We start from the raw sequence: 22,841 nt of genomic DNA, 5'->3' as shown, positions 1-22,841 counted from the left end.
CTGAGATCCTCTCAATCCCTGTTTCCCATGTGGCTTTGAGGTATCAGGCATATGACACTCTACCCTGCTATTTGTTGAGAAGGAGTCAGATTTCCTGCCTGGGCTGGCCTTAAACCTCAGTCCTCTTGCTCTTAGCCTCCAAGGATATGAGCCACTTTCCAGTTTCCTCTGTTTTTTTTCTATCTTTTTAAATTTATTGTTATTATAAAGAAAATGTACAGAGGGGTTACCACTTTGTAAGTCAGGTAATAAGTACATTTCTTTTTGGACAATGTCACGCCTTCCTTCACTCTCTCCCAATTTTTGCCTCCCATCTCCACCCACATATTGTATAGTTCATTTTCAACAGAGTGTCTCCTGAGTGCCTCAGTTTTATAAAAATAATATTTACAGTTTTACTTTCAATATGTTATCTGATAGAATTAGTTTTTGAACCATTTCAAGGAAACACTATCTAAATGTACAAAAGCCATGATTCCAAATGGAGAGGCCCAGAGTAAATTAAAGAATTACTTTTCTCAAGACTAGACAGAAACTGGGCTAAAGTAAGCCTGAGTGGTGCTATATGCTCATAGTCACAGATCCTTGGCAGGCTGAAGCAGGACGATCAGTTGAACACTGGAGTTAGAGACTGGCCTGGACAACAGAATGAGACTCTGCATCTTTAGAAAACAAAGGATGCAACGAGTTAAAAGAAGAAGCAAAGATTCTTGAGAACGTTTTCCAATTGTGTCTGTTGTTGTTACTTTAATCTTATATCTTCTTTTTAAATATCAGGTCCTTGTTGATGTAATCTTATTGTAAGATATCCAGCATAGATGAACCGTCCTGAGGAAATGTATCCCTTTAATGTGTCGTCTACACTTTCTCCTCCTTGACTCAAATTATTTTCTGAATTTGTGATTTCTTCAAGAAAACGCAGTGGACATTTTGCACTGTGCTGTAGAATCATCTGCTGATAGGGGCTTTTCCATGTTATGAGTGTTCTGAGTCCACAAGCAAGGGACTGTGTGGACAGCGGCTCAGTGGAAATCTTTCTCAATGGGCTTCTTATCCCTTTCCTATCTTACTATCAACTGTCAGTGGACCTGTCACTCTTAGGGTACATGTCACTGCAGACCTCCCCCCACCAACCCTTAACTCTTTTTCTAGTCTTCTGTGACAAAGAAGCTTGGATTCCCCAAGCTGATAATGGAAGAGATGCGAGTATTGATTAGAAGTGTTGACTGACATCAGACTGGCTGGCTATTTATGTGTCAGGATCTTACCAAAGTGTCATTTGATCCTCATAATGTCCCTTGTCTGCTGTCTGTCCCATCATGTTGATGAGCCAACTGGGATTCTGAAAGCTTAGTAACCTACCCGCGCACTCATACCTAAGGGGGCTGGAACTTGAGTGTGGATATTGTCACTTCAAAGGTGTGGATCTTAATCACCCAGGTGCATCACCTAATGAGTTGTTCTGATTACATTCCAGTGGGAGGGAAACAGTTTGGTATTTTCATAGTCATTTTTAAAGAGTCAAAAAAGTTTCAAAGGCTTGTTGTGTAGGAAGGAATGTGTCTGTCCAGTCTAGCTGTCCTCCTTGAAGAACCCCTGTTGTAGGAGATTGGAAGGTCAGAGCATGGCCCTGCTGGCCATGGGGTGGCCACTAGCTCATTGGCCAGTGCTCATTGGTTCACAGTTCTAGGGAACCTCACTTCGGCTAATGAATCGGGCAGATATTGTGGCCTCCTTGTACAGACAGAGACACTCTCACCTTAAAGGATGACATGACCTGTCCACACCCTCTAGCTCAGTGCAAGGATCTTCCTGCTGCATGGTACCTCCTCTCCTTGGTGGAATAGAAAACCAATGTTTGAGTGACGGCTGTCACACCCACTTATGAACAATCCCATCATCTAGATCTGGCTTCATGAGGAGCTGGCCATTTGAAAAGACAGACTGACAAGTGCCAACAAAGGTGGCAAGAGTTCCAAGGACTAATATGTAGATGTGGGCTGTGCATTTCAAGGAGCTATTGCAAGTGAGCACATCCTGAAGCATGCCTCATCGACTAAAGCCTTTGACATCAAAATTTCGGGCCTTGGAAGATGCTCCATAGATCCTTGTGTTTGGGCTTGTTTTTCTCTGGGCCCAAGTGTTTTTCCTGACCTTGGCATAGCTAAATTCTTTTCTTCCTTATGCTGTCATGGCCTTTGAGGCTCTCATCTTTGTCAGTGTCTTTTTTATGCACACACATACACACACACACACACACACACACACACACACACACACACACACACACACACAGAATCCAGAACACCAGGAACTTTTGATAATGAGTGCAAGGAATCTTTCATTTCTAAATGCCAAGAAATCCATTTCCTTTGCCAGCAGTGTTTATTGAACAACTGCTAGGCCCAGAGAAACACTGGAGTAGACCCCAGGAAATTGCAAAGAAAAACAAAGAACATAATTTGCTACTTTACAGAGGTTAGAGTCTATTTTTTTTTTGTCGGTCGTGGGGCTTGAACTCTGGGCCTGGGCACTGTCCCTCAACTCTTCAGCTCAAGGCAAGCACTCTACTGCTTGAGCCACAGCTCCACTTCCGGTTTTCTAATGGTTTATTGGAGATAAGAGTCTCACAGACTTTTCTGATCGGGCAGGCTTTGAACCATGATTCTCAGATCTCAGCCTCCTGAGTAGCTAGGATTACAGACGTGAGCCACTGGTGCCCAGCTCAGAGGTTAGAGTCTAATGGGGAGAAGAAGAAGACAAATCACTCTGCCTAGAGAATAGCATCATTACAAATAGCAGACACATACACATACCACAACTGTGAAAAAAGTTGCAGAGGAGAGATGTCTTTTTGGAAGACATGGAAGGGCAGTTTCAGTAGGTAATATTGCAATTGTAAAGTGAAATTTTTACCCAGGGATTTCTGGCATTTTTGTTTATTGTCCCCAAAGACCAAACAGTCATATATTTTCTGTCTCTTTTTGAACAGTAGGAAGAGAGCATCTGAACCTCAATCATATAAAAGGATTGTGCGTTCTGAAGCTCTGCAGCGCTCATGAGCCTAGGCATTGCGCCTTAGTGTATGGAGGGCGCTGGCCTCAAGGTTTAGAGTCAGGAATGTGGAAAGACACTGAGAGGCGTAAGACAGCCAGTGACCTCACCACGAAGTGGGTAGCTGCAGAGGAGGAAGCCTGAATATATGAGGTAGTTGAGGAAACAGAGGTATGAGCTGCCCAGAATCCCCAAGGCAGGGTGTGGCTGGGGCTGCAACACATGCTGGCTATGGTATCTGCAAAACAGGTCTCTTTCTCTATAGGAGGAAGAACCATCCAAGAGCCTCTTGGTCTATGGAACGTGCTCTTTCCATTCAGGCTTTCCAATGTCCTGAAAGTAATGCAGGGCCCTAAGTATCTAGTTAGAGAAGTTCATGATGGCAGCTTGCTCTAAGAGTAAGTTAAGAAAAGCAGTGATCACCTGACTGTACACCTCTGAGTCACATGACCAGGGTCAGAACAGATGCTTGAAGCACATGTGGAATGTGTAATCCTTGGGTGTAGTTCCATCCACTTCAAGATTTTCCTCTGTTTCCATGTTAAATTAGTGAACTTTCATCTCCAGCCTGAAGTCTTTCTTTCAGTAGATTTTAAAAGGCAGTAGATTAGTAGGGGAGAGGCAATCACATGGAAAAAGGACCAGGCAGTGAGATTAGTCTTTGAAAAGAGAGATACTAAGATCTGAGCTTTGTGCTAGTTTAAGTAAATGCCTTTGAGAGTCATGTATCCAGTCAGTAAATATTTGTTATTCCTAGATGCTGAGGAATTTACAAGATCCAAAACACATAGTTATACAAGTTATACAGGTTTCTGCCATTCTGGGGCTTTGACCTGCAGATGGAGCTAAGTTCATAATATTGTATTTATCAGTTGTCCAAGGACCATGGTAGTAGAGATTGTTACTCTGAGGCCACCGAGAAGGAGCTAGAAAATGGCATGTTCGTGGTTGTGAAAGTATTAGGAGAGGCAAGTAGGTGAGCCACTTGTAGCTGGTTGGGATTTGGTATATTTGTCTGTCTACAGCACTCCCTGAACAGAATTAGTAGCTTCCTCTGTGATCAGTTGGGCAATGACTTTTCCATCCTCAGGGACTTTCTCATCCTTATGACTAGCATTTCTTCCAGAAATAAGTAAAAGTGACCCCATTAAAAGCCAGAGCCGGGCACTTGTGGCTCATGACTGTAACCCTAGTTACTCAGGAGGCTGAGATCTAAGGATTGTGGTCCAAAGTCAGCCTGGCAGAAAAATCCATGAAATGCTTATCCCCAATTAAACAACCCCAAATCCAGAAGTGGAGCTGAAGCTCAAGTGGTGGAGTGCTAGCGTTAGCACAAAAGCTCAAAGACAGCACACAGGGCTTGAGTTCAAGCCCTAGGGCCGGTTTACACACACACACACACACACACACACACACACACACACACACACACACACACACACACACACACACACACACAGCTCCAAACAGCTAAAAAACACATGCAATTTTTGTTTCTAAATCCAACTACTCCCCCAGCTCAGAATGCCCAAAGTGATGGCCCTGTTCCCCTTTATCCCCTAGTTCACATGGTTGGAGACAGAGGTTTGATCAGACAGTATTGGATTCAATTACAGAGAAGGTGGCGGTGTGATTTTCTAGGAACCCACTGGTGCCCAAAGGTCCTTTTTAGATCTCATCCTTTCATAAGTAGAAAAAACTAAGAAACTGAAGAACCCTGTTTGGCCAAATATGAAATAACTTGAAAGGTTCCAATTTGAGATCAAAACTCAAAAGCCAGCTTAGATGTGGAGGGCTCCCAGTCTCCCAGCTGCATTTTGCAATGTACTTTGTTCCCAAGTCAAAACACAGTCAGGTACAAGAGACGCCTGGCCTAAGAGGCACCTGCCACGATTTCTCCCTCTGGAAATCCTGCTGTCACTCGGAAGTGCCCTGGGACTTCAAAGCCAACCTAGTGGAGAGAACAGGAGAGACACAGCTCAAATCTGGACCTCATCAAATGGGAAACACTGCCTACCTCAGGAGATCAGAGAGAAAGAGAAAGGCTTCGGGAGGCAGTCCATAGAGGACAGCCTTGAAGGTATGTCCATACAGTCCACCAGGAGCATATTGCTCCCATTTCCAAATGGAAAATTAAACACTATAAAGAGGCTAGGGTTGTTCCCAAGGAGTTGGTCCATGGGGTTGGAGGTATAGCTCAGTCAGCACTAGCCAGTGAACAAAAGTGTAAAGTATCAAGTTCAAGTCCTAGACTTACTTGACCCTAAAATGAAAACAAAGGAAAAGAAATAAATTATGGTCCATGATAAGGAGGTTCATTCTCACGCTATCACTTCCCCAACACAGAGGAGAGCCACTCTCCCAGTACCTCGTGTCCTTGCCTTGTTATTTCTCATCAGGCAAGCAAGAAAGACTCAGTCTTCCCCTTCTTGCTTGGTCTTGGACTTCAAGAAGAACAAGGGAAATGTCAAGAATCACATTAGAGATTTCATGGTATGGATTATTTCTTATATTTGTTGATTTCTGCAATTGACCCTATGCATGCTACATAAGAGCTCCAGCGCTTGTTGCTGTTTGAGAGATAGTCTTGCTATCTAGCCCAGGTTGGCCTCAAACTCACAGTCCTTCTCAGCGCTGGAATGACAAGGCATGGGTCACCATGCTCAGTTTCATGATGATGACTTTGAATTACTGATCACAGAATACAGGACACAGAAGACCATAGACATCCCCAGTACCTTCCTCCCCTCCCCTCTCCCCTGGGTTAGCACTTCCTTTGTAGACATGAATTTATTGGCAACACTGGAGGTGAGCTGGCTTGGCCGCAGCCTAGTGACCATCTCACACGGGGAGAGCCCATGCCCCTCCATCTTCTCTGTCTCCTTCCCTCGCCTGCGTTCTTGAACAGGGAGAAACAATATTCTGAACTTCTCTTGAATAACTCATGACAAACCGTGCCTTCTCCTTCTCTGCTTTTGTAAGCCTGCTGGGTGGCATGTTTTCACGCCTAAAACTGCCTTGTAACATTTTGGATGCCTCTCCCATGCCAGGTGCTTTGGAAGTGCCTTTATTATGTGACCTTCCCTCCTAACCAGTCTTGAGAAGAAAGTTTGTGCCAATGGCAGATGAGGAGACTGGGCTTCAGAAAAACTCTCCTAGGTCACCTCTTCATCAACAGCCCAGCCCATGTGCTTCCTGAGCCCATACCTACTGCTAATGCCACTCTTGTAATGCACCCAGGACACCAGGCTCTGGGAGGTAGAAGAGCTATACTATGGGATTCCTCTTAAGTTGCAGTGCCTACAATGCTTGGCATGTGGGAGGATTCTTTCCTCTCTCCCTCTGCCCCTTCCTCCTCTTTTCCAGGTAAGTCTCCAGTGCCGACCGGTGTGCACTGAGCACTGTGGGGCCTCTGCTTATTAGAATTCAGGTCTGGCTCTCCTGGGCTGTAAATGATAATGACAGTGACCAACTGGTCACCCAATACCCTCCTCCCCTCTCGCTCTCTCCGAGTAGACCAACTGTCTGGGGCATGATCTCCATTAGCCTCTCCTGGCCCTTCAGGTTCCCTGAGGAGTCACTCATAAGGCTGCCACCAGCAGCTGGATCCACTATGAAATTGAATCAGCAGAAAATGAACAAAAGGGCAGTAAATGATGCTTTTCTCTCCTCTTTTCCCTGGTAGCAGTGGGACCTCTATTCACAAGAAGGTGGAAGGAAGCCCTCTGATTTATCTGCTTACCCCAGGCTATTCCCTTCCCTCTGCTTTACCAACTTGAGAGGTTTTTAAGAGCTCAGGTAATACCTGGTCAGATGGTTTTGATCAGGCTCAAATGCCCAGGAAGTGCCTTGGGAAGCAATGAGGGAAGTTGGCGTCATTTTGTTCTAGGTTATCCCCACCCCTGTGGGGTTTGTTTTACATATTTACCTAGTGTGTTCCCATTCAAGATTTATTGGAGGGAAGAATTTACCAGTGTAGTCTGAAAACCATGCCCTTATCTCTGCCTTCTTGAGAACTTGAGACCAAAAAGAGTGAATGATTTTCTGGGGTCACAAAGAAATTCCATCTCCTCAGACACACAGCTTTCAAGTATGTAAGTAGATAGCTAGTTTCTAACCTTAATTAAGGGCTCGGCTTACATTAGTTAAAGTCTTATGGGAATTTTAGGTCACATTCTCAAAAACGTAAGGATCGTCGTTTGCTTTGAAAACACGCTTATGTTTGTTTCCTCTCGTGGGTGACATTAGTTTGTAAAGCCCTGTCTCAAACAAGAAGAGGTCAGCTTGTGAGTGGAAATGCATTCTGTGGTCTGGGCACGTGTTAGCGGGTACCACCCCTGTTTTGCCCTTCTGATGTCCATAATTGAAAGGCCTGTGGCTGGCACTGTTCTTGTGGAAGCTACCTTCTTCTCTGCGACTCTGGTGGGGTAATTTATTAGCAGCAAATGCAAACTCACAAGCATACCTGCTCATTTATTGTTCAACAAGCGATAGTAAATTATCTGAAGATTGTTTCCATGTACGGTGCTTGCATGACAGCAGAGTGATGACAAGACATAACTGCTTGCTTACCTCAGCATGCTTCTCAGGATCGCCATGTACAGTTCTTTCCTTTTCTACAATGAGTAATTGCACAATGGCATCTTCCCTTTTTTTTTTTTTTTTTTTTTTTTTTTTTTTTTTTATCATCACAGATCACTCTTTACCCCAGGGAGATTGTGCCACAGCTTCAAGAATCTTCATTCTTCTCTGTTTTATTTTTTCCTATATTGAATCAGAAAACACGGATCTTTTTGTCCTAAGAAAACCAACAGACCTTGTTCTTGTTTTTCAAGTAGACTCAAGTTCTCAGGCATTGCTGCTCTTCCTTCCTGGACTCTTTTTCTCCCTCCTACTCTTGGTATCTGTGCTTTGCCAGCTCTCATCCCATGGCAGATCTGGCCTCACCACATCTCACTTTATTTTGCCTCATTGGAAATGTGACCATCCATTCTCTATCTCTCCTGGGCTTTTGAAATAGACGTCTTTTTCTTCAAATATCATTTAAGAAATTTTGAGTGGGGTCAGAGGAACAGGACAGGGCAGCAAAGCAGACAGCCTCAGTGTTCTAAACAGTGTCCCCCAGCAAATCAAGAAAGAGAACCTTAGAAAAGCACTCCAACCACCTCTCCTCCTACACACTCAGAGGAGATCCCACCAGGCATGACCTACACACACCGCTCTCCTTCTGGGAAGGCCACCTGTCCTGTTCTACAGTTTGGATGAGTTGTGAGGCAGGGATGGGCCACAGGGTCATTCCTTCCTTGAGTTGATGGCTCTCTTGTATTTCCCTGCAATTTCTTTGTGTTTTCATAAGCTCCACAGACATGCATGCTGAGGTCTTTATTTTGTGGTGTTTAACTGGCAAAGAGCTAAACAACAGCAAAGTCATGACCAATGATCCGAGAACCTCAACTTGGGGCCTGAGGGTGACTTCATTATGCTCAGAAAATAGATAGCCACTACCAATGGGAAATTCTCTGTGTTTGTCCCTAAACTCGAGGATATCTTCTCCATCCCTGCTGCAGGCAGGATTTATTTCCTCCTTTCCCTTCTAGAAAGCGAGATGACTTGTATTTCATAGTAATAAAATCTCTTGCAATCAGGTGCAACAGAGAAGGCCATAAATCCCCTCAGACACTCCAGGGCTGTGTCACGCTGAGAGGCACTTGGCAGTACAGTATTCGGCAGAGTGGTTTGGGTTGTTTTTGCCTCTCGTTTCCTTTTTCCTTCTCTTCCACGTCTCCCATTCCACGCCCCCCCCCCCCGCTTTCCTTTATAAAACACTTCCAGAATTGCCTGCCTCTTTTCCCAAAGTAACCACACAACGGGGTAGGAAGCAAGCAAAAACAAAACAAAAAAAAGCCACGCCTGTCCTTGTTCATCTCTACCATGCAATTTCTTTTTCTTGGTAGATCCTACACCCTCAATGCCAGTGCCCGCAATCATTTTCTCCTTTTGTCCAAAAGACTTTAGAGTTTAGTTTTGTACAATATCCTGCCTGACTGTAACTGTGCCCAGCTACCTCTGAAGTAAAAAGTGTTTTAAGAAGACAATGCTTCACTCACAGCTCAGCTTTCTCCCAGGAATTGCCTGCTGAGGCAAAGCCTGGGACTTTGCACATATTCTACCCAGTGTGTCCTCAATCAGGAGAGAATCCAGTGCATTTTCTAACCCCATCTCTTTCAGTGACAGGAAGGGATTTAATAAGCGATCTGGACTACTATGAAGTTAGAAACCTGGTTAGATTTTTTTTGAGACAGCCAATTATATTGAAACTCAGATTTAAAACTAGTCCTCATCTCAAGCTATCACAAGGGAATAATTTGCATACATCAGTCTATCTTCATACCATAAGTATCTTATTCAGAGATTTTTTTTTTTGTACTGGGGAAAAAAGTAAATGAATAGGAAGCTGAGAAGTCAAGAATTTTCTAGACAGCCAGGGCTAAAATAATAGCCAAGCAGAACCTTACCCAGGCATACTGTTGGACATGTTTAGCCTTTTGCATTAATTGTGGGTGGCTTTCTGCACCCCCAATTGGTTTCTGTTGACACCTCCCAGAAAGAATTACAGTTATCTTTCCAGGAAGTTCTGGCAATCTCAGGCCTTGGATTCAGCCTCTTTATATTACTTTTACCCCACCTTGCCCACTGCTACAAGTTTCGGGAGTAAACTGTTTTAATAGTTACTTTTCAGTTCAGTCTGAGGAATCTTCAGAGTCTAGTTACTCCAGACACATTCTGACAGAACCTAGGAATCCCTCATGCTACCTTGCAGACCTGGCCTAAGGGCTGGGCCTCTGTCTCCTGGGCTAAGGATGGATTCATGCAATACTTGTTTGCCAGAACTGCAGTAGCAAAATTCCACAAATCAGGTGGCTTAGAACAACAGAAACTTATTCTCTGATGGCTCTGGAGGGAAGAAGTCCATTGTTGATAGGACCCTACTTCCTCTGAGACTTGAGTAGCATCCTTCCTTGCCTCTCCTCACTTCTGATATGGCCATAGTCTGTGATGGCCCTTGGTGTGCAGCTGCTCCCCTCTCATCCCCTTGTTCTCCAAGTACCTGGTTTCCTGTGTACATCTTTTCTCTGTGTATCTCTCTACTCTTCTAGTGAGGTCACTTGGCATCAAGGCCCTACCCTTCCATAGTGTGACTTCATCTTAACTTGATTCCATCTGCAATCTACCCAATTTCCAAACCTGGTCACATTCCCAAGGGTTGGGATTTCAGCCTAAGAGCTTAGGGCACAGAAAGACACATACAATTCAGTCTCCCTGCCTTGATAAGAAGCAAACTTCCCCTGTCTCCACCCTCTCTTTTGTTTCCAGATCAACGGGGCTATTTTTTTTAACTTTAAGTGGCTATATAAAGGAGTTGCCATTCAGTGAGGCATTATGAGGACAGCGCATCTTAATCAGGGTCACATCTTTCATCAACCTCCCTCATCCCTCCATACCTCACCTCTTCCCTCAAGTTTCTTAATTTTGTACCTGTGGTCTTTAACTCTTCCCAAACCTGAGTTGGCTAGCATCCTTTGGATTGCTCATTGCTTTTGCATATCAGCAGAGCCCATAGTGTTAGGGCTTTTCTAGCTCACCTTTACTCTCTCTCTGTATCATGACTTTTCCAAACTAACCCCACTGTGCACAATGCATGCTTAGCAGATAAAAGAAATCATTGGGAGGCCCTGCACTCTCTTTTTTCTATATACCCTTAAAACCCCACGAGATGGCAAGAGAGTACTGTGAAGAATTCAGAGTCAACCTCATATAAGGGCCAGTCAGTTCTGCTTGCTGTTCAATCACCAGATGACCTTTGGACAAATAGCTTCATCTTTCTGAGCTTCAAAAGGGTTCCATAGCAGTACCTGCCCTGTAGAACCATCGTTAGATTAAGTGAAATAGGCATGAGGTGTGATGGCTGTAACTAGTACTTGCATTTTATCTCATTGGCTCGTAATATTGATAGAAATTGTAACTGTCTCCTTTTATTGAGCAGCTAATTTTATTCTAGGCACTCTGTGCTTGCTGATTTACAGATAGTATTTCTAATTCTTGTAAAAGATCTGCAATGTTGGCATGCCTATTGCTGCTTTACAGGCGATGGAAACTAAAGCTCAGCTAGAAAGTAAAGGAGAAATGAATGGAAGTAGAAATAAAATTTAAAAAGAGAGTAAAATATCCAAGGCCGTGTAACTCTAAGTGGCTGACCAGTGTGTCTAAACCTCATGAGGTATCTAGTTAAAACACTGCCTTGTTAGTTCCTGGCTGTTTTTCCTTCCTTCACATTATAGCTCTTACCGTTGCGTTTCCTGTCATCCTCTGTCTTTTCCTTTTCTTCTTCTTCTTTGCATTGTCCATGCTTTCTTAGGCAGTGCTTCTCACTTGTTCATATGTCTGAAAAGTGTAACACTTTCTCCTTACAGAATAGCTTCTTTTTTTTACAGGATTCTGAGAAACTGATCAGATTAATTCTAACATGTTGATCTTAGAACTTTTATTGCCTAATGTGTAGCTATTTGTAATGTATGTGCATTTGTAATCTATGTGTACTTTAAAACCGTACTCAGAACTACACATACACAACCCACACATATAGCTAACATAGAACATGGCCGGTGAGTTTCCAATATTATTATCTGACTACTTAAATATTTATCTCCTTATCTGTTAGAACTTGCTATTAAATAAGAAGGAAGAGGTACCAACATTTTAAGGAAAAAAGATAGCACAAAAACTTAAGGTACAGTAAATTCTATACCTTAATTTATCTGTGTGCCATTGTGATCTAGGGTCTAGAGGGAGAATTTGAAAATAACCAGAATTAGATATACTGGCAACATTGAACTCCAGCATTGCCTCTATGGTAGGAATACAGAAAGAAAGAGAAAGGAGTACCACCAAATGCCCCCCTTCATTTGTGGGCTTTGTGGCTAACCTTGTGGGACACATAACTCTTTTTAATCTTGTGTCCCTAAAAACATGAAGATGTCAGGCACTAGTGGTTCACGCCTGTAATCTCAGCTACTCAGAAGGCTGAGATCTGAAGATTGCAGTTTGAAGTCAGCCTAAGCAGGAAAGTCTGTGAGACTTGTAGAAGTGTGGCTCAAGTGGTATAGTGCCAGCCTTGAATTCAAGCCCCAGTATTATCATCATTGAAAGGAAGGAAGGAAGGAAAAAAGAAAGAAAGAAAGAGAAAGAAAGAGAGGGAGGGAGGGAGGGAGGGAGGGGAGGAAGAGGGGAAAGAGAGGAAGGAAGGGAGGGAGGGGGAGGGAGGGAGGGAGGGAGGAGAGAGATAAAGAGATGGGGGAGGGAGGAAGGGAAGAAAAGAAAGAAAATAAAGATGCCCTGAGGAATTGCAGATTATGCTTCAAAAGGGGTCACAGCCTTCAGGTTACTGTGACTCCACTGATGCCTTGTGATTTGTTTCTCCTCTCAGTGGTGGGGGCTGTCCTCCATTTAGCCGGTACTCTGGCCTTTGCAGGGAAGCACAGCCCCATCGAAACCCAGAAAGATGCCTCAGCTTTGGATTTCAGCACCACTCTTCCACTGCTGCACAAACTGTCAGAGTCCATCACGGCTTTACACCTGTTCCCTCACCTGTGAGCTCCTTTGTGAGTTCCAGGCGGCAGCAACACCACGCATGCTGCTGATTGCTTACGTGAAGCCTTGCCTTTGTTTTTGTGTGGGAGGTTCACAGCCATCATCAGATGCACTCTGTTTCTTTGGAGACAGCCTAATGTGGTGACTCTGAGACAGAGAGCAGCTCACGAGCCCCTCCCCCCACCTAGGGTCACTGGCTAATTTTGATCATAAATGTGATCTATCAGCACATCTCGGAGGTAAATGCCATGTTCCATCCAGCCTGGAAACAAGCAAAGTTCCCACCTCATGATCATTTGCTTCCTTGGGCAGACACATTTATTGGCCTTTCGTGTTGTTGCAACAAAAGTGGAAAATGTAATGTGCTGTATAATGTTTATTGATTCGCCCCCGCCCCCAGGCAAAGTTTCCCATGTAACCTCGGAAATAGCTGTGACTTTTGCATGGAGAGTCCCATGCTGCTACCTGGAATTATTATCCAAACTTAGATGGAATGGGAGACAGCTAGTGCAGAAGCAGCTTTGACCATTAGAAGGCAGCGGAACTGCTGAAGGCAGAGCTTGAGTGATTCTGTACAGGTCTCATTAAGAGCCATGCAAACAGTTTGCTGGACTGTCTTGAGATAATTCCCCTCCAGTACACAGAATTTCTGTGCCTTCAATTCTCCCACTGCTTGACCAGTCCTTATGTCCAGCTGAGGTCAAGAGTCTGGCATTAAGTGCCAGCTTTCTTACCCATTGCCCCTTAACTCAGCTACCCTGTTTCCTCATGGCCTCACAGTGCGTGTGAATCACCTGGGAGTCCGGCCAACAAGAAGTTTCTCATTCAATAGGTTTTGGGTGTGGCTAGAGTCTCTGTGCATTTGGCTTCACGTGTATTGGACCAGAGCTCTGCTGTTTGAGCTATGCTCCTAGTTCTTTTGCTTTGCTTTTGCTTTTGAGACAAGATCTCCCTGTTAGCTTTTTCTAAGTGACCTCAAACTTGCCTCCATCTTTTGAGTTTCTAGAATTACAGACATGTGCCACTATATCCAGACTGAACCTTGCATTTCTGAGCTCCTAGCTGATTCCACAGTTCAGATGGCAAGGACTTGGTGGAAAGGGAAGAACCACTAGCTCCAGAGTGTAATATGCCCCGATCCCTAGCAGGTAGAAAATGGAGAAAAACTTGATGGTTTTATTCCAGCTCTCTATCATAACTGCATTAGGCAGTGCTCCTCAACTCTAATTACCATGTAGAAGCACTGAGAAAGTTGTAAAGGCCTAGTCAAGCCCAGAACCCAACACTGGCTAAATGGACAAAACTCCCCAGGTGTTTCTAGTGTACAAATAGAGCTAAAGAACCACGGACTCAAGTCATTAAGACACTCTTCAAATGCAGCATCAAATGGCAACAAGCATGAGTGCTGACCATTGTTCAAGCAGCTAATCCTGGTTCACAGAATAAATGCTTATCTGTTACTCATTTCTTAGGCTAGCTGTTTATGGTAGACCGTTACTGTGAAGGTTCCCAAAAATAGATCATGGCCCAAACATAATAGAACTTCAGTCTCTTTTCTGTGCCTCTCAGTGGTCGCTGTTGAAGCAGAGGATCTGTGGTCAGAGGTTACGTGAGCTGTTCCTTAACTTGAAATCTGTTAGTCAGCAGTCACCAGGCAGTCAGCAAAAATGCTCCCCTCTCCCCAAACACCCCAGCAACTTCACCTTGTGTCCATGCTAGGGCTATAGGCCCCTGCCTCTGAAAATAAGCCAAGCAAATTTAGTACCGAGTGTGAACCTCCGTTAGCAAGCTGCTTGCCAAGGTTCCTTCACTCTTACAATCCTCACAAAAACTCTAGTGAGTAGATTTCTCTTGTTTGATAGAGGAGGAAACTGAGTGGGAAGATGAAGGTGGAGGGAATACTTCCTGACTCATTCTGTGAGGCTGCATTACAAAGAAATTACAAGAAAACTATAGATCAGCATCTCGTGAAGCCTTCCACAAGTATTAGCTGATCAAATCTAACATTACAATTATACACTGCTAATGAAACAGGATTTACACTAGTTGTATGATGAATTATCAGGACACATACACTGTAGGTCAAGAAGCATCTGGGTAAACAATGCAGTCATTGGCTAGGTACAGAGGTGTCCTGAGGAAGCTGGTGTTTGTCCTGGACTTAATCTGAAAAGGACAAGAGGCAGAAGGTGTGAGTACAGGACTTCCATGGGAATAAAAGGAGCTGTGCGTGAACTTTCCAGGAAAGGGAAACGGGGGTGGGGGGTACGGAGAACTTATTTAGGGAATCTGAAGTCTCATAGCAAGCTTTCGCTCACTGTCCAACCCTAGCAGGCCATTTTTAGCCAATACAGGGCCTAGACAAAACCTATTAAAAAAAAAAAAACTGTTCTGCAACCCTTTGTGTAGGTAGGAATTTTCCGGCTATTCTAAGTACCGTAGCCCTCTGTCAACCAACAAGGAACAGAGCATTGACAGCTGGTGGACTGTAATTTTTTTCTCCTCTTCTGGTTGAACCTCAACAGAGCTTTGCTTTGATTCTGCTTTGTAGCCATTAAATGTCCACACTACAAGCCTCATCAAAGCAGTCACTATTGCTGATCATTCCTGATGTGGTAAGAAAGTGTTTTTAAAGTTAAGTTGCAGAAGAATCTGTGCCATCCATGGGGGTGTTTTGCTCAGAACTAGCAGCTAATGGCGTGAGTCACAGGCTGAGCGTAAAGCAGTTTGGAGGTGAAGCCACACTGCATTGGCTCAAGTGTGGATTATTTCAAATGCTAGCTGGGCAGCCATGGTTAATAGGGCTGTTTGTCCTGTGCATGAGCTCTTTGGGTTGGAGTGTGTGCTTATCTGTCTGTCTGTCTGTTTATCTGTCTCTGTCTAGAATGGCCTGCCTCTTAGGGGCCGTGTGGAAAGGATAGAATAGCAGAACTCAGTTTCCTCCCGTGGTCAGGCTGTGTTGGGTAGGAATGGAAGTCTCTTTGAACCCCAGGTAGTACTCCTTTGGCTTTTTAAATCTGTGTCTACAGGTTTGTAATCGACAGTACTTCTGCTCTCATTTCCTTCCAAGTCAAAAGAAACACTCCCCACTCTGTGACAAGCATCAGCATCAGCACACAGGGGATTCCTCTACAGAAAAGCTAACGGTTTGCTGGGTGCAGTCGTTAGTGTGAGGTGTGAAGATAAATGTTTCCACTTAGGGGAAGTGCATGTCCATTACATGCTGCCAACCATGACAGTGTCAGAACACAGCAACCATCCCATGGCTGTTATCTGACCTCTGAGAAAACGCAGTGGAAACATTTGTCCAGGTTCTCTGAGGATTGGGGCCGCCTTGGGACAACCCGAAAACCCTCCTTGTCTTGCGTAAGCGAGCTGGAAATGGGGCACTGCCTGGGAAGGTCCAGCACCAGATATCCAGCAAGTTAGTTTAGGCAGCAATGCTATAATAGCTATTACTTATTAAGTATCCACTGTGTCCCTGACTTTGTGTATGAAAATTTACACATACTTCTAATCCTTACAACTCAAGAAGTTCAGACCTAAGAAGTGACAGCCTACACTGTATCAGAAGGAAAGTGGTCATTTGTACCCAAATTTGGATGATTCCACCCACCCTCTCTCAAGCCTCCCTTTGCCTCTTTAAATGAAGAGTGTAACAATGCTTTAGCAAATCACAGGACCATTTGCCTAGGGCTAAATCAGTGATTTGAACAGTCTTTTACTCTTCAGGCCAAGTAGCAAGTGCTTCTGATAACAAACTTGCACACACTTATACTGCACCTCTTTCATGCTGTTTTCTGGCCCTTGGAAACAGTTCAGAGACTTGCTGGGAGAGCCTGCTAGGAGAAGAGCTTGATGCTCTCTTTTTTTCTTTCATCCAAGTTTTATATATTCTATGTGTACAATACAATGTTTTGATATGCATACACATAGTGACATCACTACACCCAAGCAAGTTAACGCCTCTTTCTCCTCACAGTTATCTTTACATGTTAGTGCTGAGAGTTGAAATCTACAGTTAGCTGACTCTGGGACACGACATAGCATTTCTAACTACAGGGGTGGAAGTCACCTCCTGCTGTTGCTGATTTTGAGATGCCCCTGTTGGCTTTTCTGCCCTTCCATGGAAGCCAAAACAGCCTAGAACCCTTTCCTCTCTCTCGATGCTCAGGTCCTGGCTTCCCCACTGAAATATGTGGGCTCTGAACGAAGGCCTTTCCCTTAGCAGCATTCCTGAGAATGAGAGACTCTTGTGTTACATGAGGACGTGGAAGCACTTGCTCAGCTGGTGAGCAGTGCAGTGGAAGTTCGCTGTGTGGAACACATGCTTCAGCTCCCTTTCCCCCTGTAGTTTCCTGAGACTCCCTAGCTTTAAGAGCCAAGCAGATATGCATTTCAGCATTGCGTTCATTAGAGGGATCAGGGGAGGAGCATCAGGTGGCATGGCTTGGGACAACTCTATCAAGAGGCTGTCTATTTACGTAGCCTCAGTGGACTCAGGCTGCCAGTGTAGTACTAACTGCCTGTGTGTGGTAGGTGGTGTCTCAGGTTGTACACTAGTTAATATATTTAGTTACTTTCAGAGAAGAGGTCAGAAGTTTGCTCTTGCCAAGTACCCATGGCTCACTCCTGTAATCCTAGCTACTCAGGAGGCTGAAATATGAGAATCATGACTCAAAGCCAGTCTGGACAAGAAAGTCCATGAGATGAGACTCTTAACTCATGATCTTTAACAACCAAAAGTTAACTGCCAAAAAGCCAGAAATGGCTCAAGTGGTAGAGTGCTAGCCATGAGCAAAAAGCTGAGGGCCTGAGTTCAAGCCCCAGGACCACCCCACCCCCCGCCCGGCACATACATACACACACACACACACACACACACACACACACACACACACACACACACACACACACACACACACACACACAGAGTTGGCTCTTTTTAGGGTTTGTTTTGGTCTACTACTACTGAGGTCTCAATAGTGTGGACTTAAATCTGAAATGGGTAAGATTCGCAGATTGTTTCCTGACAAATGTGTAAGTGGCCATTTACTTGTGAGTTCTTCTCCAGGGAAGAGAGCTTTTGTGGCATGAGATGAATGAGGTCTTTCCATTTCAGGAGTTGGAGCTATTCTTATATTTCAGCCTAGAAATGCAATCTCAAGATTATAACAGTTTTCTCCCTCTGACAACAGGGAATATTAGTCAGAAAGCCTCCCAGACAAAATCTAGTTCCAAATAGGCTTCTACCTTACAGAGGAGGGAATCAAGACTTACAAAGTGTCCAATTTCCGGGTCACACAGTGTGTTGGTGGCAGAGGCCAGCCTAGAACCCTTGGCTCCAAATCCCTGGTCCCTGTTGGTCTACTGTGCCTGTGAATGGGAGTTCATGGCCTGGTTCCAAAAGAAGAGCAAAAATCATTCAGTATTGTTCTTTGGCCAAACCCCAGCAGGACTCTGGGAGACTAAGTAGGGCCACAGCCCCATGTTTTGAAGAGTCTCAAATAACTACTGTGCTCACAGAAACAGACTTGGCATTGCTGTGCCTTTCAGGAAAGATTTTATTTGTAAATATCTTAATTTTATTTACTAGGTTGTCTGACACATAATAGCATGCATTATTAATAGAGCAGCTTAATACTATCACATAGGCATGCTCTTTGAATCGTAAAATGAGCCCATCTTATACAATGGACTTTACAACACCATGTGACCACTGCGCATGCTCAGAATATTCTAGCAGGCTTTCGTTGATTGACCTTATGGGAGCATACCAAAGAGGCAGTATCTGTTTCCCTGAAAGGCAATTCACCTATAAGTACATCTTTAACTCTGTGTTTGTGTGTGGGGTGTGTGTGCGAAGGACACAGAAAAAGAGAGTCTGTGGTTCTCACACTTTTATTTCCCCCCACTGCCCAAGTCTGTCCACTACCTCCAATGGTAAGTCACGGAGATTTCATCTGCCACCCGCGGCCTTGTGAGCGGTACAACCACGGAACGGTGGTGGAGTTCTACTGTGATCCTGGCTACAGCCTCACCAGTGACTACAAGTATATCACCTGCCAGTATGGAGAGTGGTTTCCTTCCTACCAAGTCTACTGCATCAAATCAGGTGAGGTGTGGGAGGCTTACCGCCCATCATGAGCTTCCTGCCCGCTTTGGTCCGCCTATGTCCTGGGCTGCATCCATCTCATTCCCACACCCAGCATCAAGAAAAGGCTGTAGAAAGATATCATTGTGGCAATGTGGAGCTAAGGCTGGACTCTGCCAGATGATTCTAGGCCCAGTTTGGGGCCTAGAGTATGAAGCCACCCATTTCTAGACTAAAACTCCATCCACGCTCCAAACAGGATCCCTAGCCCCTGGCAGCTTTGGCAGAATCTCAGCCTCTTTACACAGTCTTAATTCTCCCAGCCTCAACTTCCACTGGCAAGGATACCCATGGGTATCACTCTAAGTATGCATATTGCTCTGGAACCCAAGCAATGCTTGACTCCACCTTTATACCCCCACTGAAGAATGCAGAACAAAATGCAAATGATGTGCTGTTCTGCTCTCACTTACACAAATGAAGACCATTTGCAAGTTCCATTGCTTGCTAACTAGTAACAGATTACTTATAATTCCGCTTTGCTGCTGATCTCAGCACACCTAGTAATGACCCTATCATATGGAGGCCTGGGTACCACACATACCCACGGTCTCCTGCCCTTCCCCATCCTTCCCACTCCTCCTAGTGTTTTCTAGGGCAAGGCCATAGCCTCAGCCTGGAGCAGTTAATGATGTCTGCCTACTACTCCTCTGAACACAGCATGGGAGAGAAGTGTTTACTAATGCTGGGTATCTGGAGGTTCACAGATGGTTATGTGAGCCAGCGAGGAGAAAAGTATAGTCTGAAAATGACCCCTGAGCATGATGAGGGGAGAGAGAAGGTGGGAGGAGAAGGTGGGAGGCAGGGAAACTTATACAAAAGGACAGGAATCTGTTCTGGAAATGTCTGCCCTACTGCCCCTTACCTGGCAGACACCTGATGGTCAGAGGTGATGGAGCGAGAGCTAAGGAAGAGCTGTGTCCTCTCAGTCTTCCTCTTCTTTGCTTTACCCCACCTTCCTTTGCCAAGCCAGCAACAGGTCATAGATTATCACCAAGGTCTTAGCCCAGCTTCCATTTCCTTAGCCCTTGGTCCAGCTCAAGATAACTTCTCCAGTCTCTCTGTCCAAGAAGCAAGCACATTCATTAGGCTGGTGCCAGGCTTTTGCACGTGGTCTGGCATATGAATGTGCAGGTCTGTCTTCAACCCAGCAGAATCCAAGCTGGAGATGGGTTTTGGTGTCCCAAAGACATGAATATCAGGAGGCATATCAGGTATGTGTTGTCTCCACTAAGCTACTGGGATGAGGTGGCAGACCATAGATGTTTCATGTGCCAGGAAAGGAACTTGGAGGGGGCCTCAGCAAGTGCTACAGTTGGGGAGTCTCATATATGGCTTTGTTCCCTCTCACCACAGAGCAAACATGGCCCAGCACCCACGAGACTCTCCTAACTACATGGAAGATCGTGGCATTCACGGCCACCAGCGTGCTGCTGGTCCTCTTGCTTGTCATCCTGGCCAGGATGTTCCAGACTAAGTTCAAGGCCCACTTCCCCACCAGGTCAGTGCAATAGAGAGGAGGTGATGAGTACGAAGTACTCTGGGGCAGCAGGAGAGAGAAAACCACTTGGCGAAAGCCCCTTTGCCCTTTTTTCCCAGCAGACCATTATGAGACAGGCACTATGGGGACTGGAGAAGGGGGCAAATCAGGGATAACAAAGCTGTGTGCTGCCCCGCCAAGGGCACCCCTCCGAGGGTGGGGGGGTGGTCTACTTGCATGTTACCCTGGAAGATGAGACATACACACACCTGAAGAAGAGACAAGGTCAGAATGTGTGACGTAAGAAGGCAGCCAGTGGGTCCAATGGGACACCTCCCACTCCTGCGTTGGAACCAAGAAAAGGCTGCTGAGAATCTGCCTGAAAATTGGATCTAAGCCGCACCAGTGGAAGGCATTTTCAGTCACCATTACTGTTTGAGATCTAATGCCTTAGCACAGGAATTTGCTTTTTCTCTCGCAGCGACATTCTAGTCCCCAGAATTACGTGTACCTTCCCTGCTTAGGAGATGAGGAGGGTTTTTGAATTGACTACTTCTCTCTTCCTTCCAGCAAGGCCCAGTGTCTCTCACACCTCCCCGGTGTGTGAGCAAGGAGAAAATTGCCACCTTGCTGCAGACAGCATCCGCCCCTTCCCCTGCGCCTCACATCTGAGAACACCTGACCTCACTTAGCACTTTTCTCCTTTGCCTGACAATAGGAGCCCCACATGGTCACACCTTCAACCCTTCCCAGGCCCAGAGATGAGGCACCCTATCAAGCCAAACTCTTGCTGAAGTTCCAGAACACCTTCCTTCTTCTCAAATCTACCCTTGATGCACTCTCTCTCTCTGTCTCTCTCTCCAGCATTATTATTTATTAATCAAGGGACCATGTACTATCACTGAACAATTACAGTATCTCAAGGCAGCCAGAGGATTACAAAGAGCTAGACTGCATAGCTGTGATTGATAGTGCATCAGAGTACTTTAAAATGGCCTACAGAGCTATTTTCTACCTATGCCTAGAAGAAGCTTCTAGGATATCGACTAAATATTAAGATGTTTACAGAATGTTCTTGATGCCTGCTACTCTTAATCTTTCATGTCTTTCCATCTTCTATTTATTCTCAGTTGTTTAGGGGAAGTTGGTCTTACCTACTCCAGTCAGTGGTAGGTTTTCAAGGTCAAGATCAGGGCTGGGTCCCATTAGAGAAGACACCATGGTGATGTTTTCTGTTGGGGTGTGTGGGAGTTGAGGGGCATCATTGGGGCTTAGAGGATAAGTGAAGAACAAGACTAAAATGCCCTGTCTCTGCAGCATGGCACATTCACCTGAGTAGACCCAGAAATAAGGCTGGAATACCCCCATGCTACCAACCCCGTCATGGGCCCAGGGACCTCCTGATGCAGAGGCCAGCACTGGCAGCCGCCTCCCGGGAGTGGTGCGCTGACTTGTTCACACTGTTTCCCTGCACAGGGGCCCTCCCAGGAGTTCCAGCAGCGACCCCGACTTCGTGGTAGTGGACGGCGTGCCCGTCATGCTCCCATCCTATGACGAGGCTGTGAGTGGCGGCTTGAGTGCCTTAGGCCCTGGATACCTGACTTCCGTGGGCCAGGGCTGCCCCTTACCCGTGGACGACCAGAGCCCCCCAGCATACCCCGGCTCCGGGGACACGGACACAGGCCCAGGGGAGTCAGAAACCTGTGACAGCACCTCGGGCTCTTCTGAGCTGCTCCAGAGTCTATATTCACCTCCCATGTGCCAAGGGGGCAGCTGCCCCAGCTCTGACAACCCTGACACAATTGGTAACACCGCGGGGGAGGTGGCATCCACCAGCCCAGGCATCGACATTGCAGATGGTGAGTGTTTTGCCAGGCTAGACACAGCCTCTGCACCCTACTTCCTTCCCTGTACTCAGCCCTCTGCAGCACAGGGCTGCTTCCATCTCCTGACTTCTCCCTCAGCTCCCAGTGCTTCTTGCTCTATCTGGAGAAGCCATGGGCATGGCCAATTGCTGTAAGGAATAATCATTTCTGGATTAATAAGCCCATTAATAAACATTTCAGAAGACCCAAAAGAGCACTGAGCCATCCAGAGTTGAAAGGCTATGGTGGCTGGACTTTGTTGTCATAGCCTCTGTATGGCACAGGAGGTTTCTCTTCTTTATCCTATAATTGGGAAGGACTTCTGCAAGTGGGACTCCAGAGCAGGATCACACACAGGCAAGGAGAAGTCGTCTGCACATGTGTACCAGGGCCCAGCCACATCCCAACCCAGAGCAATTCAGTGTGCAGAATTTCCCTATAGGAAGAAAAAGGTATAGTTGTACCTGTTTGCAGAGAAAGGATGTAATTCCTGGTAAAGGAGGAGAAAATACATCTGATTCTTCAAGGCTCTGTTTCCCACGGGAGAAAAGCCCCAGTGTAGCTTTGTTAATGAGAACAGGAATCTTTGCTTCTATCCACCGTAAATGTCAGTAGTCCCAGAGTCTCTTGCCTGCCCGCC

At 45.5% G+C, this 22,841-nt stretch overlaps 1 protein-coding gene across 2 annotated transcripts in view; it reads left to right on the top strand.

The window, feature by feature from the left end:
- LOC138827293 (sushi domain-containing protein 4) overlaps positions 1-22,841 on the top strand; it is a 118,144-nt gene that overhangs the window by 93,483 nt on the left and 1,820 nt on the right. For both annotated transcript variants that reach the window (XM_070022798.1, XM_070022797.1), the window contains 3 exons: positions 18,626-18,817; positions 20,213-20,357; positions 21,813-22,195. In XM_070022798.1, the coding sequence (XP_069878899.1) occupies positions 18,626-18,817; positions 20,213-20,357; positions 21,813-22,195 (720 nt within the window). The remainder of the gene's footprint in view (positions 1-18,625; positions 18,818-20,212; positions 20,358-21,812; positions 22,196-22,841) is intronic.

This window comes from Dipodomys merriami, unplaced genomic scaffold (genome assembly GCF_024711535.1).
Source record: "Dipodomys merriami isolate MVZ:Mamm:240054 unplaced genomic scaffold, mDipMer1.0.p SCAF_153, whole genome shotgun sequence".
In the NCBI taxonomy this organism is placed as follows: Eukaryota; Metazoa; Chordata; class Mammalia; order Rodentia; family Heteromyidae; genus Dipodomys; species Dipodomys merriami.
Note: the sequence above shows the minus strand (reverse complement) of the source record. Positions and strands in the feature narration are given on the sequence as shown.